Source organism: Aquarana catesbeiana, linkage group LG03, assembly GCF_042186555.1.
Source record: "Aquarana catesbeiana isolate 2022-GZ linkage group LG03, ASM4218655v1, whole genome shotgun sequence".
NCBI lineage: Eukaryota > Metazoa > Chordata > Amphibia > Anura > Ranidae > Aquarana > Aquarana catesbeiana.
The window spans coordinates 519414002-519429527 of NC_133326.1; the positions used below are offsets into that span (position 1 = coordinate 519414002).

At 43.2% G+C, this 15526-nt stretch overlaps 1 protein-coding gene across 4 annotated transcripts in view; it reads right to left on the reverse strand.

Annotated features, from left to right (window-relative positions):
- ANKS1B (ankyrin repeat and sterile alpha motif domain containing 1B) overlaps positions 1 to 15526 on the reverse strand; it is a 241738-nt gene that overhangs the window by 30518 nt on the left and 195694 nt on the right. For all 4 annotated transcript variants that reach the window (XM_073621199.1, XM_073621197.1, XM_073621198.1 and 1 more), the window contains one exon: positions 8976 to 9062. In XM_073621199.1, coding sequence (XP_073477300.1) covers positions 8976 to 9062 — 87 coding nt within the window. The remainder of the gene's footprint in view (positions 1 to 8975; positions 9063 to 15526) is intronic.

Consider the following 15526-nt stretch of genomic DNA (forward strand, 5'->3'; position numbering starts at 1 on the left):
TTAGCGGTAACCCCGAGCCACACTCGGGAATGCATTGCAGAATCCTGGTCCAGTGTACTTACCTTGTCACCAGAATCCTGCAATGTCCCCCCGCTGTGTCTGCGGGCTGTGTCCTCTGCCCGATGCTCTGTGTGGTGGGCTCCATTCCCTGCAAACGTCGCCCTGCACGGAGCCTGGCGGCAAATTCAAAAAGTACACAAAACAGAACACATACAGTACACTGTAATCTTACAGATTACATTACTGTATCAAATCATTTCACATCCCTTTTGTCCCTAATGCTTTGTCCATTGCCCTGCATGCAGTTTTATATTATATATACTGTTCTTTCTGTCTGGAAACTTCAGATTGTTCATGGCAACCAAAAAGTGTCCCTTTACGTCAAACGTGGGTTTAGACCAGCTAGAAAACAGCGATAGTAAATTAGAAAACTTGAAAAATGGAGCGATAGTGAATCGTGAGGAAATTAATTTTATTATTATTATTTTATAATTATTTATAGTTATTTATTTTATTATAATTTATGATTTCGTGTTTCCAACTTTATCATACCCAGAATGTCTACTGGACTCTTGTTTGGACAGATTTAAGTGTGTTATTACTAAGAATTACAGTCCTACAATATAAAACGCCAAATTTCTATGCAAAACAATGTACCGCTTTCAGACGCAAAAATCTGACATAATCATACCACCAGGGTAGCTACAGGAGAATTAAAAAAAAAAAATTATAAGTTAAACCCACAAGGGCTTTTTTTTACCACTACTATTCCTTTCTACTGTACCAGCTTTTGAAATTTACAAATGCAGCAATTTAGTAATTGGATGAAAGGATTAGCACTGTGAAACACTTTTTGAAAGATAAACAATGCATTTTATATACAACTATACAGATCAGAGCTAAATGAGGGACAGATGAGGAGGAAAGAGGGACAGAGGGACTTTGTTCCAAATCATGGACAGTCACTCGAAATCAGGGACAGTCGAGAGCTATGAATTACACACTATAGAAGAATATGATTTGTACATTTTTTATTTTAGAGGTTTACAACCACTTTAGCTTTAAAGTGGTTGTTACCTTGAAAAGGTAATTCACTGACAGCTATATTCTGGCCAGTCACGTGACTCCCGGCCTGTCTCCTACTCAGATCCAGGGCTACAGCGGGAGGGGCCGAGATCTCCCTCTGACATCAGCTGAGAAGGTCACGTGGCCGCTTAGCCCCTCCCGCTGTAGCCCTGGATCAGAGTAGATCAGTTGGGAGTCACGTGACCGGCCTAAATATAGCTGTAAAAAGGTATTTACAAGCTTCGTTTTAATAAAACACCTACCCTGTGTGTTATGCCTAGATATAATAGGGGGCTGGCAGTGACAATTTGTAATCTTTTATTTTCTACTAATAGCGGTGGGGGGTGGCGGAGACAGAGACACAGACACACGGAGCTGACAGGCAGGGAGGGGGGGGAGAGAAGAGCTGCAGATGATGGATGATATAAACTGACCATGGTAATTAGGGCTCAGCAGCCCTGATTATCATGGTCAGTACACAGAGGGGGACACAGGAACTGGCAGGATCAGCCAGATTTTTTACAGCTTAGAAAGGGGCAGGTTAGACAGCACAAGCACTGTGCTGTTTAACCTGTTATAAGGGAACAGGAGCTATCTCTTTTTTTTTTAGGGTTACAAACACTTTAATGTTCCCCTCCCTCACTGCACATATATACTCTAAAGATGATTTCTCATTTAAAGTAAACACAACCTAACCACTTACCGACCAGCCACAGTACATATACTGCGGCTGGGTGGCATGTGCAGGCAAAATCACATACATGTATGTGATTTTGCCTGCTCGGGTTAAGCAGGGCGCTGCGCGGATCTCGGTATTAGGGGCCCGGCGATCATGTGATCGCTATGCGATCACATAATCACAATGTCAACAAAGCTATTATGAATTAATTCATAAAAGCTGTGTTGCCTATGCTGTGATTGGCCCACAGCTATCACATGGTATCAGGGCCAATCACAGCACCTTGTACCATGTGATTAGCTGTAGCCAATCACAGAACACTAGTGATCACAGCTGTCATTAATGTTTTTTTTCTAACATACGGTCACCAGTCAGTGTCCCTGGTCACTGCCACATTAGTCATATGATGATGCTGTATTGCACTGGTGACAAAGAATTGTGAAAAAAGTCCAAATGTTATTAAGATTCTTCATTTTCAAAAGAATTGTGGTAAAAACAATTACAACTTTAAAAAACTTGCCTTTCCTCTTACTAAATGCCTCAGACTGCCTCCCTTCCCAAAAAGGGTCATTTGGGGGAAATTTGTACTGTCCTGGAATTTTAGGGCATCAAGAAATAAGATGTCTGTCAGTACATTAGGAATGATCAATTTTAAAATATACATAACATATTTTGTAGACGTTATAACTTTCGCACAAACCAATTCATTTACACTCATTAGAATTTTTTACCAGACATGTAGCAGAATACATTTTGGCCTGAATGTATGAAGAAATTTTTGATTTTATTGGATATGTTTTATAAGAGAAAATGTTGTTTTTTTCCGAAATAATCTGTCTTTTTTCATTTAAATCGCAGAAAATAAAAAAAACCCAGTGTTGAAAGAATACCACCAAAAGAGGGCTATACTTGTTTGAAAAATATCATTAAAATTTCATTTGCATTTAGTATTGCATGACTGTGCAATTGCCAATTAAAATAGCGCAGTGCTGAATAGCAAAACACACCCTGGTCGTGAAGAGGGTAAAACCTTCTGGAGCTTAAAGCAGACCTTCAGTAATTTTTTTCAACTTTCCATCTATTAAATCTTCTGTCCTTGTTGTTTTAACTTTAAATAGTAAAACTTTTTTTCTGCCAGTAAATACCTTATACAGCCCACTTCCTGTTTCTTGTCTGGTCATTAGCCTAGGCTTATGACATCAAACACAGAGCTCTCTCTCACGCTCATGAGAGTTTGCCAGGAAGGGAGGAGGGATGAGCCATAAGAGGGCCAATGAAAGATGCAGAGCTGGAGGTGTTCCTCTGTGTGTTTGTGTAAATCCAGGAAGTGAACAGTAGCCAGACTCCATTGAGGGAGATTTCTGCAGCATATTTGGCAAGTACAGAATCACAGTATATATAAAATAATATGCAAAGTGGTTGGAGGGAAGCTTCAAAATGGCAAAGATGTTTTTATTACAAATTATGTGAGCAGACTGCAGTTCCTCTTTAAGTGGTTAGAGTGTATGTAAACCGTAAAAATCCTTTTGATCAAAAACATTTTGACCTTTTCTGAAATTCAGGGCTGCCCCTGTTCACTTTTCTTGTGTTATCGCAAGGAATCTAATCAGCCCTTCCAGTTCTTATTTTCGACTAAAGAACACTTCCCTCCTATGTTAAAGCAAGAGCAATAATTCTAGCACTAGACCTCCTGTGTAACTCTAAACTAGTAACCTGTAAAGGCTTTTAAAGCATCGCCTATGGATAATTTAATGTGCCATAGTTTGTATCGTTCCACAAGCATGCGCAAAGCGTGACATGTTAGGTATCTATCTACTTAGTGTAATATCATCTTTATATTTTACCAAACAATTAGTGAAATTGTTTGGTAACAATATCCTCCCTTTCCCTTTTCCACCTTATTTCCTATTATCTAGATTGAGGCAATACCTTATACCTTACCAAACAATTAGGTATTATATTGTGTTTTTGTTCATTAAAATTCATTCCGCTCATTTGTCTCCTCTCCCCCTTCGGTCCCACAATTGAGACCTTTCGGGGGGGGGAAGGGGGGACAGGACTGTTCCCACTTCCTGTGACATCACCCCGGGGCTCCCTCCTCCTCTCCCTGTCCCTGGGCCAGTAGGAGAGAGGAGTGGGGCCTTGCACATGTGCAGTAGGGTTCCCGGTGTGAAGCCGTAAGGCTACATTGCCGGGTACCCTTACCTGCAATGGCTGTGGCAGCACCCAACAGCTGATGGAAACATCAGCTGCGGTGCCGACATTGCTGGACTCCAGGACAGGTAAGTGTCCGATTGTTAAAAGCCAGCAGCTGTAGTATGTGTAGCTGCTGGCTTTTAATTTTTTTTTTTTGGGGCGGAATACCGCTTTAAAGTGTATTTCTTCCCAAAAAATTGAGTTTGATAAACCACTGTGCAAATAACGTGTATAATAATGTTTGGGGGTTCTAAGTAATTTACTAGCAAAAAAATGCTGATTTTTAAATGTAGGAAAGAAATGTCAGAATTAGCTGGGGTTAAAAAAAAAAAAATATGGTGAACGTTCATGTATTGGAGAGATGTGCTGTTTTTTTTTTTTTAATCAGTCATTGCCCAAAAACAGATATGTGTGTCGGGAGTTCTGACTTCACTCGCATGATCAAAAACAAGTCAGCAATGACAGCTGGAATCCGATTGGTGGCTGTATACACTTTTCATACACAAGCCTTACTGGACTAAGGCAAAACATGCTTCATGGTAGTAACATTCATTTTGGTACTGCTGCAATTTCCGTTATAACAATGATGAATGGCATTTGGAAGGCTGAATAATCTGGTGAATTGAAGCAGTGAATCTGTGTCTCTGGAGGCAGCAGGGCTCTGACTCACCCGCCTGCTTCCAGCACAAGGCAGGTTTCCTACTCTCTGCCGCACAAAAGGCATTTGTATTCTGCCTGTAATCGTCTCGCTGTGACGTTCCCTCACCTTGAGTGGTTTAGCGGAGCATTTACGCAATGACAAATTATTTCATATTCCCTTTATGCAACATGCCCCACTGCAGTGTTTTGATGTTTAATGAAGCAAACTGGAGATTGGGGATGTAATGGTAATGCTTTTATCTCATTGTGAATGATAATATAGCGGTGTAAGACAGGGGCCTGCACTGTGCGCCATCTAATGTGCCTGTTACCCGGTCTGTTAAATTTCAATCCAAAGCAAGTATAAAATAAAATTAGTTTTTCCTGCAATAATGTATATGTTAGAGAATCATTAAATCTAAACTTCAGGCAAACAGAAAAATACACAGATAACAGTGAGTGATTGTGTGCACTTCCCATAGTACACAGATGTGAAGAGGGACTTAGAGGAGAGCGATGAGCTCATCTCTTTGTCACTCTGCTCCAGTGGCCACTTGTGCTCAATATTTTGGGGTGGGACCTAAGACTCCCTGGCCAATTGGGTCTCAGGCTTCCTGATTGGCCAGGGGGAGAATCAGGAAGACAATTCGCTATTGTCACACAAGTGGGTGGGTTTGGGGTGCAGTGCTCTGCGCCCCGAGCCCACCACTTTTTGAAGCCAATTAGAGCCTCAGGCTCTAATCATATGCTTCAAAAAAACAAATAAAAACCTATTGAAATCCATGCGTCCATCACCCTGCATGTAAATTAGGGGGCAGAACACATGGAAGGAGGGGGCAGCGCCCGTATGCCCCCTATGGATGGGCCGCCGCTGCTCTGCTCTTTCCTCCTATCAGCATGTCTACTGTTAGCACATCAGCACAGCTGACTGACTCCTTGTTCTGTGTCCTCATCCCCTAAACTGAGGCAGATACCAACTCAAGGTCAGGTACTTGCACTGCTTGCCTTAAAAAATATATTTTTTATGTATTTATGAATACTTATATTGGCCTGGAGATCAACTTTAAATCATCTTTGTACTGCGACTAGGTCGTTAGCAATTTTTCCCTAAAATTCACTGTCCTGGGTTCAAATCTCACCTGGGGCACTAACTGCGTAATGACTTTGCATGTTCTTTCTGCTTAGCTGTGCTCTGACATCCTCATGCAATCCCAAAACATACTGGTAGCGGAATTGACTTCCTCCTAAAACTGGTTCCAGTATGGTATTGATGTAAAGGGGTTGATTTACTAAAGGCAAATAGACTGTGCACATCTGCAACATCTGCAAGTGCAGTTGCTCCGGAGCTCAGTAAATGAGGTAAATGATAATGATGGCAGTTAGCAGAGCTTCTGCTCATTTACTAAGCTCTAGAGCAACTGCACAGTCTATTTGCGTTTAGTAAATCCACCCCAAAGTGTCACTAAACCCAGTAAAGCAATAAATTATGTATTACATGCTGTTCATACTCACTCAGTCACTATGAGATGCGTTTCCTGTATTCTGCAAAAGTCCTATTAGATTCTGTTGTTCTCTATCTCCTCCTTTTGATCATGTCTCCAATGCAGTTGGGGATTTCGCAGAGCAGTGTTGGCAGCTCTCTACATGCTCAAATTTCAGTGAGTTTCTATGCTGAGCATTTCCTCCCTATGACATCTGAGCAACCCATGTGATTAAAGAGTCACACACGTGGGCGTATACATAGTGGTAAATGACAGCCCACTACCTCCTTCCTCCTCCATGCCCACTAACCAGCTAAACACAATGGGGGCTGAATATTACATCTTGACTGATGGTGGCTTCTCCTCCCTGTTGTACTAAGACACAGGCTGGAGGCGCATGACACAACCCGTGACTGGCAGAAATCTACCCACACCATGTTATTGTTAAAAAATAATAAATAATTGATTTCAAATATACTGTATATTTGTATTGTATTTGTATTTTAAAACAGTTTATTGATATTAAATATTTATTTTTACTCTGTATCCCAAAGGCTGTTTTATTTTATTTTGAACATGTGATTAGCAGCAGAGGACTAGAAGCTCCTCCTGCTTATGTTTCCCTGCAGACAGGCTGGAAAAGAGCTTGGTCATGTGACAGCTGTGTATCGATTAGGAAAATGGCATTCTTTTTTTATTAAAATAATAACAGTGCCATCATTTACATACAGAAAGAGAAGAAATAATGTAAATTAAACAGTGTGTGTTTAGTATCACTTTAAATTGTAAACTGTGAGGTGACAGGGACTGGTAGCAATAAGTACTCATGGCATTAAATGTCAGCACTATATAAATACAGAAAATAAGCAGTATTATAAATACAGAAAATAAACAGTATTTTTGAGACAATCACCTGAAGAGCCCAAATCAGACTGAAAGTCAGAGGTTCTGCACCAATCAGGCTTTACTGCACTGTATGGGGCTGTTAATCTAATATGTTTTCAGGTACCGGGAGGTGGTGGCAGTGAATATATGGTGTTTTTGTATTTATTCTCTTTCTTGTTCAGGACAGGAAAATATAATTTCTGACATGGGAGCTTATTAGTAACATAAAGATTTTAAAATATATAAAAAAATTATTTAGAAACTAGTTAAAAAGAAAGGGTTGGGACTTTAGATGAGGCTGTATTTGCGCTGGTTCCCGCATCGCTACAGTGCAAACCTAGGCTCAATGGTAGAAATAATTGGTATTTATTGCCAATTATGCAAAAGTACATAAAGTTATTCCAGAACATACAATAACATGTTACAGACCATAATAACAAGTAAATATCAACATGACATTACAAATACATTTTTTTTTATATTTGTAATGCAATATGTCTTGTTGATGTTTACTTATTATGGTTTGTAACATGTGATTGTATGTTCTCCAATAACTTTATGTACTTTTGCAGTATGTCATGCCATGCATTATTTTAAGATAATAAATACCAATTATTTCTACCATTAAGTCTAGGTTCACACTGTAGCGATGCGGGAACCAGCGTGATTTCAGCGCAGGTTCACACTTCCTTCTGTGAACCGCTGTGGGTGTCAATACAATGTTAATGACACCCCCAGATCGGTTCACAGATCACAGTGCGAACTGTGAACTCGCGCAGGAATCGAATTGGGTGAGAACACACATGCGATCCGATTCCAGTGTGGGGGAAAAAAGTCCCTGCACCTTCTTTTCTGCGAATCCAATGCAAGTTCAGACATACAACTGTATGGCTGAACTCGCATCGCACAGACATCGCATGTGATCGGCACCTGCGGTGTGGGTGCGAATCACATGCTATGTCTGAGATCGCTATAGTGGGAACACGGGCTGATTCATTTGTCAGTTGTGCGCCACATGCCTCATCTACATAGATTTTGGGATGGAGACGTATGTTATACATCTCATTTAAAATCCCAAACCCCTCTTTTTTTAGTTCAGTTCAAATAAAACAGACCAAACTATAGAAAAAATATCAAGCTCAACTCAGTGGAAAGCAGAAAGTGAAGCCACAGGGAGTCACAGCTGCCTTCCTACATCCAAGATAACGGTGCTGGTGCTGGAAACTGTGGCCTCTTAAAGAATGACAACACCAGATTGAGATCCTACAGAGTTACCATGGAGTGAACTGCTAGTACAATGTGAGCCATCCCGTGTGCAAAGGCTCTGACCAAAGAGTGTGAGGCTAACAGAATCCGAATAGGATGGTGTATGGTTAAGTCCTATACAGCTTGCAGCTGTGCAGTATATGTATTACTCCAATGGTGCTTTGCTGTAAAAAGGCCAAATTCCAAAATGGCAACTGTGCATGGGCAGTGTGTCCTCTCAGCCAGGTGGGTCATACATACGTAGTGTCACAACAGAGCCACACGCAAGCCAGCTGGATGCATCCGAGCATACGGCACCACATCGGGAAAAGGCAGCATCCTTTGACCAAATCTGGGTGGCACACACAGCACCAACATGCAGATCTAAATGTACCTTCCAGCATCGCCCATCAAACCATTCATTACACTGCAGCTCACAGGCACAGCAGAAAAACCAGTGACCACACCTCAATCCCCTAAATGCACACAGGCAGGAGACAGCACAAGGGACATCACACGTAGCAGAGCCAACAAACCATTTAAGACTGACCTCATGCACCTGTTCAGGCATACAGTGCAGGGTCTTCAGGGAATAGGTACTGCCTCAACAAATATTGGCCCTGGACTTGTAAAGCACCCCACCAACTAACGTACTCAATGAAACTGCCTACCAAGGCATTTTGTTTTCCTAGCAACAGGGTTACATTGAGCATTTATGGATCCACAATTCAGTATGATAATGAGATACTGGAATTTTGAGTGAAAGCAAAGAACATAGTCCTCACCTTATTTGCTGCATCCATGAATTTCACTCCTTTGTAAGAAACTGTTAGGATAATTGTGGGGACCTTCTTCATTTGCTCTGTTGATTTCTGGAAAATATAAATTACACTAATACACGTTGGGTTCTTTTTCATTCAGAGATTTTTGCATGCCAAAAAAAAAAGACTACATCAACTGTAGGCAAGCAGTAGTTTATCAGGGGTCAGTTCACCTAAAAATGTAACTTTTAAGGTCTTTTTTTAAATTCTATAATTAAAGAGTATGTTTATCCAAATATTTCTGGATAAAGTAGGGAAGGGTAAAACTCCGGCTAGGTTTTTTTTTCCTCTCGATGTACCATTGGGGAACTTTATTTTAATTTCCCGTCCCAGAGACACAACAGAAAGTTAGAGGAAATCATCCAAAATTGGAGGAATTCCCCTCTTAGACAGTTGTCTCTGGAACAGGTATCCTTTATTTCTTGGTGACAATGGTAGCCAGTACAAATAGCAGAATCTCCCCAATGGGTACACAGACAACAATAAAAACTTGACAAAATAAATGAATAAAAACCAAATGTAAACCAAAATTAAAAAAAAAAAAAAGTTTATGCCTAGAGATACATTTTTAGTTCCATGAGGAACAACACAACTATAACAGTGGACAAGACAATGTTCATTCAGTTGAACATTAGCTTTAAAATGTCAAATTGCATGTCACACAGGCCAAGTAGCATATCCATTAATTAAGTACTGTGTTTTACAAAAAATAAAAATAAAAATCTGGGGATCAAGACCAAGGAGAAAAAAGAAACCAAGAAGAGAGGGCAGGATGCCAATGAAGAGATAATGAGTACCTTACCGCTGCCAAATCAACAAGCCCAGTGCTCAAAGCCATTGAGGCTTCGACATTTCACATTGCCTTTCCCAGCATAAGGCCTACAAAGGGTTACTTCCGATTCCTGGTTGGTATTATCCCCAATTCCCCCCTCCACCTCCCCTCCTTTAAATACCCCTTCACCCTTAATTATTTTGTAACTTTTACAAGCATACATTTTTCTGTGCGTCTTCTGGCAAGTTATGTGATGTCATGCGAACTGTTCTTCCTCCGGCGGTGGGCAGTTATAATACTGCAGTGAGAACTTATTTTAACTGGTACAGGGCAATTAACTTTTTTCTATTTGTATCTGAAGAAGAAGTTGGGCAATTGTTGCATATTGTGCAGACTATTTAAACTTTATTTTATAAAATGTTTTTCTTTTTTAAATCTTCCAATTTACCCCCAAGGGATGAGGGAAGATCTTCCATTAGCCTACTGCCATATCACTTTTAGATAGGTGTTTGTGTTCTTCTTTTGAGGTGCATTGTTGAGGAATTTTTGAAGGGTCTGGAATGGGAGCTGAGTTGTACCACATGGAACAGTGTTCTTTTGCATATATTGTGTAATAGTGAGAGTCCCTGTCACTATGAAAATGGGGTTAAAGTGGACACAGGGTATGCACATTTGCTTGGTGCAAGGCTACAGAGCATAAATGTGGACTGGAGAAAACTGCTTTCGCAGCTTTCTCCAGGTTTTGGTATTCGGTCATGGGGCTCTGTAGTTTGGAGATTCCATAGTGTCTTGGGTGGGACGGGATCTCCAACTCTGTGTCCAGATTTTGAGATCCACCAGCATATTGACTGGTCAGGTGTGTGTTGGGCTATTTGTAGACACCTGACCATAGTTCTGGGCTCCACCCTCCCGAGGAGTCCAGGCAAGCAAGGGAGAAGTGTGCATGTCTGCACAGGTCTGTCAGAGTAGACAGAGGGTCCAAGCCTGTGGGCTGGAAAAGGAAGCTGAAAAAGAGTGCTGAGGTACTGGGTGTACAGGAACTCTGTTATAGAGCCGAGAGGGCTGAAGCATAAGTCTGAGCAGCAGTGCTGCTAAAGAGAGCCATTTGGCTTGGTATTTTTGATTGAACTTACATTGTTGCTGTGGAAAGCTGAAACCCCTGTGTGGGCAACTCTTCTGTTATCGGACGTTTTCTTTCTTTAATAAAAGTGGGCCTACAAGCCCTTAAAACTGCATATCTGGCGTGGATTCAGCTCACTGGTAAGCTCTACCTTTAAGCTAAACCAACCCCCGATGTTACAAGTGGTGGAGAATGTGGGCACAAGACGGTGGAATCCGGGTCCTTGCTCCACAGTGAGTTCAAGTCAGGAACTAGTGGCTGTGTGTGGAAGTGCAGCCAGGCAAAAGGCATTGCGTGTTGCAGGTGGTGTACCTGTGAATGAAAAGTCAAACTTATTTTTTTTCCTGCTATGAACTGTGTTTGTGTGCATGAGACAGCACAATCTGTGTGTGCACTGTGCAGGTGAGGAAATCTTGCATGAAGTGAAAAGCAACTTGCTTTAAAGTAACAGTGCTTCATTTTTTTTTTGCTGGAAAGCGCAAAAGTGTGGTGGAGTGACTGCAAAGATGAAGCAAGAGTTTGAGCCTGCCGGAGAATATTGCAGACTGTTTTTTGCTACACTTAAAGGGGAAGTGCATGCTGTTGCCCCTGGCAACGCTGGTGCAAGCAGGCCAGCTATTAAGGTGCAAAGTCCCAAGCTTACAAGAGGATGCAATTGGGGAAGCCCTGTCAAGGCTCTGAAGCAAGAGCGCTGTTTTCGGTGCAGAGAGTGGGGGCATGTTATCTCCAAGTGCCCTTTGTCTCAGTCTCCAATACAAGGCGACACGGCCAGACAGAGGTCTGCAACAATGTTTAGGAAGCCTGATTTAAGTCCCAGGAGTGTCCAAAAGGCTTATCAGAAGTTCGACAAGTATGTGGTTGCCCGTAGCAACGGCAGTGATGTCAAGTCTGTGGACTACGCGAGAAATGTATTGCCGACAGAGGATCGTGGCAAGTTTAAAGCAACAATGCTTCAAGGAGCACAAAGTCGCTGCGTTTGGGAGAGTCAGCAAAGTACAGCTGGAAGAGTGCCATCTCCCTTAGCAACAAGGGATCGGGTGTTAACCGGAAGGAGGAGATACAGTGGAGATGTGGAGCGGCATCCCACTAAAGATATGTGTAAAAATGTACCATGCCTGGAATGTGGTCAACTGGGGCATGGAATTTTTTCTTGTCCCAGGTTATGGAACATGCCTGGAGATGTGGTTACTGGGCAGAAGTCTTTGTCTGCAAGCCCAGATTTTTGTGCAAACCTACTTTCAGTCACCTCTGGCAACAGTGAGGAAGTACCTGTTGTGCCTGCAGGGGGTGCTAAGGAGTCAGAAGTGGCTGCTGCAGTTTCATCCCATGGCCACCAGGGAGAGTTGGTCAGTAAAACTGCGATAAAGGATAGACAACGTACTCAAATGAAGCCAGAGTTACCTGCTACAGATTATGGTAAGACTGTTGCAGTTTGTGGGACTGATCCCAGTGAAGTGGGAGTATATCCGGCTGGGAGATCAGCAGAAGTTGTAAAAATGGACTTGCTGCAGTGTGCTACCCCGAGTAGTGGGGAGACACAGGTTGAAGCTCAACCTGCAGCAAGGTTAAGAACTCAAAAAGACTGGACTCTGTTTGTGCCTGGTGTAATCCACCAGAGTGCTGGAAGTGGTAACCTAGGGGTGACCAATACAGTTTGTGTGCCAGGTTCCCTAGTGACAGGTGCTACAGAGATGCCCAGGGAAACCTCCCAGGAGCCCGCAGTGGTGAGGCACATGGTTTCCCAGGACAACTGTGGAGCCGCCCTAGTGGGCAAAAGAATGCCTTTGGAGAGGAAGGGTGGTGTGCTGAGCGTTACACGGGGTGCTGTGTGTTCTGACCAAAATGGCCTGTTAAAGCTTATAACACTGCTATGTCTATGAATGCTGATGGTAAAGGTATGGCTGATGATACATGTACTTATTGTGATGTATTCAAAAGTAATGAGGAAAGAGGAATTTCTCCCTTGGCAACCAGACCCAGAGCCACAGGGTTGTCCATGGGCTCTCCATGCGTTTGAACCAGAGATTTTCCAGGACAGCACTGAATTTGCTCGGGTGGAACAGACTGGGTCTACACCATGCAGTAAGAGTTTGTGTGAGCAATCCGTTTACCATCTGTGTAACCCAGTTGGTAAGAGGTTAAGTCAGCTGGCCAAAGCTGAAGGTACACAGCTGAGTGTGTTAGCGCCCCAGGAGCAAGGTGGTGATGGTGTATTGCAGCCTGCCTTGTTTGATGAAGCATTAGCCAAGAGTAAAAGCATGTTATCAAAATGTGATTTATATAAAAATGACAAAGGTACTGTTTGTGCTGCAGAATCCCAGGTGCCTCCTAGAGCAGATGATGAGGTACTGCTGAGCCCTCATAATGGAAGCACAATGGATTGGAACAGTTGGGCCAAACAATTACTAGCCATGTTAGACAAGGCTATATTAAGTGACAGGGGTGTGAGTACAACAACTGCTATGCCAGACAGGGAGATTGCAGAGCGACCGATGGTTGAGGGTGCGATGGTCCCTGCAAGGGTTGTTTCCCTCCAGTCGGAAGGACCAGATCAGGACGCAGGCATGGCAGATGTGGTGTTCACAGCCCAGCAGCTAAATGTCAAGTGTCAAGGTGATAATGTAATGAATGTTGACTTGCAGAGGCTTATTGGTGAGTTAGAGGGCATGAGTGGGAGACATGCGTCTGACAGTGGTTCAGAGGAGTGTCAGGCTGTGATGGGTACTTCCAGTGAGGTGGAGGCTCCCTTAAATGTTGTGGCCCCTCAAGCTGCAGTGAATGAGCCCCTCCATGTTTCTAATAAGGGAAAGGTCCCCAAAAATGTTTTGCAGATTGATGTGGAGTGTGTAGAAATTACAGATATGCTAGTGGAACTGATGAAAGCACATTCCTTGTATACCTGGGTGCCTCCACTACAGTCAGATGTGGTAGTGCTGCATGGTACCAAAGGGTGGAGCCAGGTAATGCAAGCTGTGCTGGGCAACATTAATCACCAGTGGAACTGGGTGGAACGGTGCTTATTAATAGTATGGCAAGTGATCTCACAGTTCCCTGTGAGGGTGCTTCCGGATACGGTTCAGTACAGAAGGCACTCTGGGGGGCTGCTGGAGACATCGGAGGTCTCTCCGCCTTTTGTGGTGATGGACATCTCTGCTAGTGCGGTCCAAGGTGTGGCTGAGCAGGGTTTAGTAAATGGCGCGGATACTGCCTCACCCGCTAGACCTCCTAAGAAGGAGGGGCCAGATATGGACACGGCAAAAGCAGAGATTCTGTCTGTCACCTACAGAGAGGTACAAGTTGGGGTACCCGGAGACGCTCTCAAATATAGTATGGAGAGGAACAAAAATTGTGACGTGGAAAAGTGTGAGCTGGCAAAGATTGGTATTGCTAGAAATGGGTCATGCGTTGTTCAATGTCAGTTGTTAGGACAACTGCCCACAGAGATTTGGACAACAGGTGAAGTGAAGCCTTGTGAAGGTCTCATAGGGGATTGCTGCTCACCTGTGTGTTGTCCCTCCTTGAGCCTGGCCCTAACAAACCCCGAGCAAGAAAGAACTGACGGTATTGGTAATTGGAGAAATGGTGACTTATTGCTGAATGTTAATGTAAATAGTGGCTTGGATATGAAAAGTAATTTTTCCTTGGAAAATGAGCATAATAAACAGATATTGAGCTCTGGGGAGTTGGTAGTCAAAGGTAACGGCAAAAGAGTTGGTAAGCCCAGGGACCCAAAAAGAAGAGGGAGAAGGCTGAGGATGGGAAAATGTAGGGCCCTGTTAAGATCCAGGGTGGGACGTACCTGGAAGCGCACCCGAAAAAAAGGTTGGGCCTACGTGGCTGACAGCCAGCACAGAGGTGTTCCAACCATGACGGGTGCTGGTGTTCCTCCCTCCGGATCGAAACAAAGGGGGGGGATATGTAATAGTGAGAGTCCCTGTCACTATGAAAATGGGGTTAAAGTGGACACAGGGTATGCACATTTGCTTGGTGCAAGGCTACAGAGCATAAATGTGGACTGGAGAAAACTGCTTTCGCAGCTTTCTCCAGGTTTTGGTATTCGGTCATGGGGCTCTGTAGTTTGGAGATTCCATAGTGTCTTGGGTGGGACGGGATCTCCAACCCTGTGTCCAGATTTTGAGATCCACCAGCATATTGACTGGTCAGGTGTGTGCTGGGCTATTTGAAGACACCTGACCATAGTTCTGGGCTCCACCCTCCCGAGGAGTCCAGGCAAGCAAGGGAGAAGTGTGCATGTCTGCACAGGTCTGTCAGAGTAGACAGAGGGTCCAAGCCTGTGGGCTGGAAAAGGAAGCTGAAAAAGAGTGCTGAGGTACTGGGTGTACAGGAACTCTGTTATAGAGCCGAGAGGGCTGAAGCATAAGTCTGAGCAGCAGTGCTGCTAAAGAGAGCCAGGTGGCTTGGTATTTTTGATTGAACTTACATTGTTGCTGTGGAAAGCTGAAACCCCTGTGTGGGTAACTCTTCTGTTATCGGACGTTTTCTTTCTTTAATAAAAGTGGGCCTACAAGCCCTTAAAACTGCATATCTGGCGTGGACTCAGCTCACTGGTAAGCTCTACCTTTAAGCTAAACCAACCCCCGATGTTACAATTGTTATATGTTT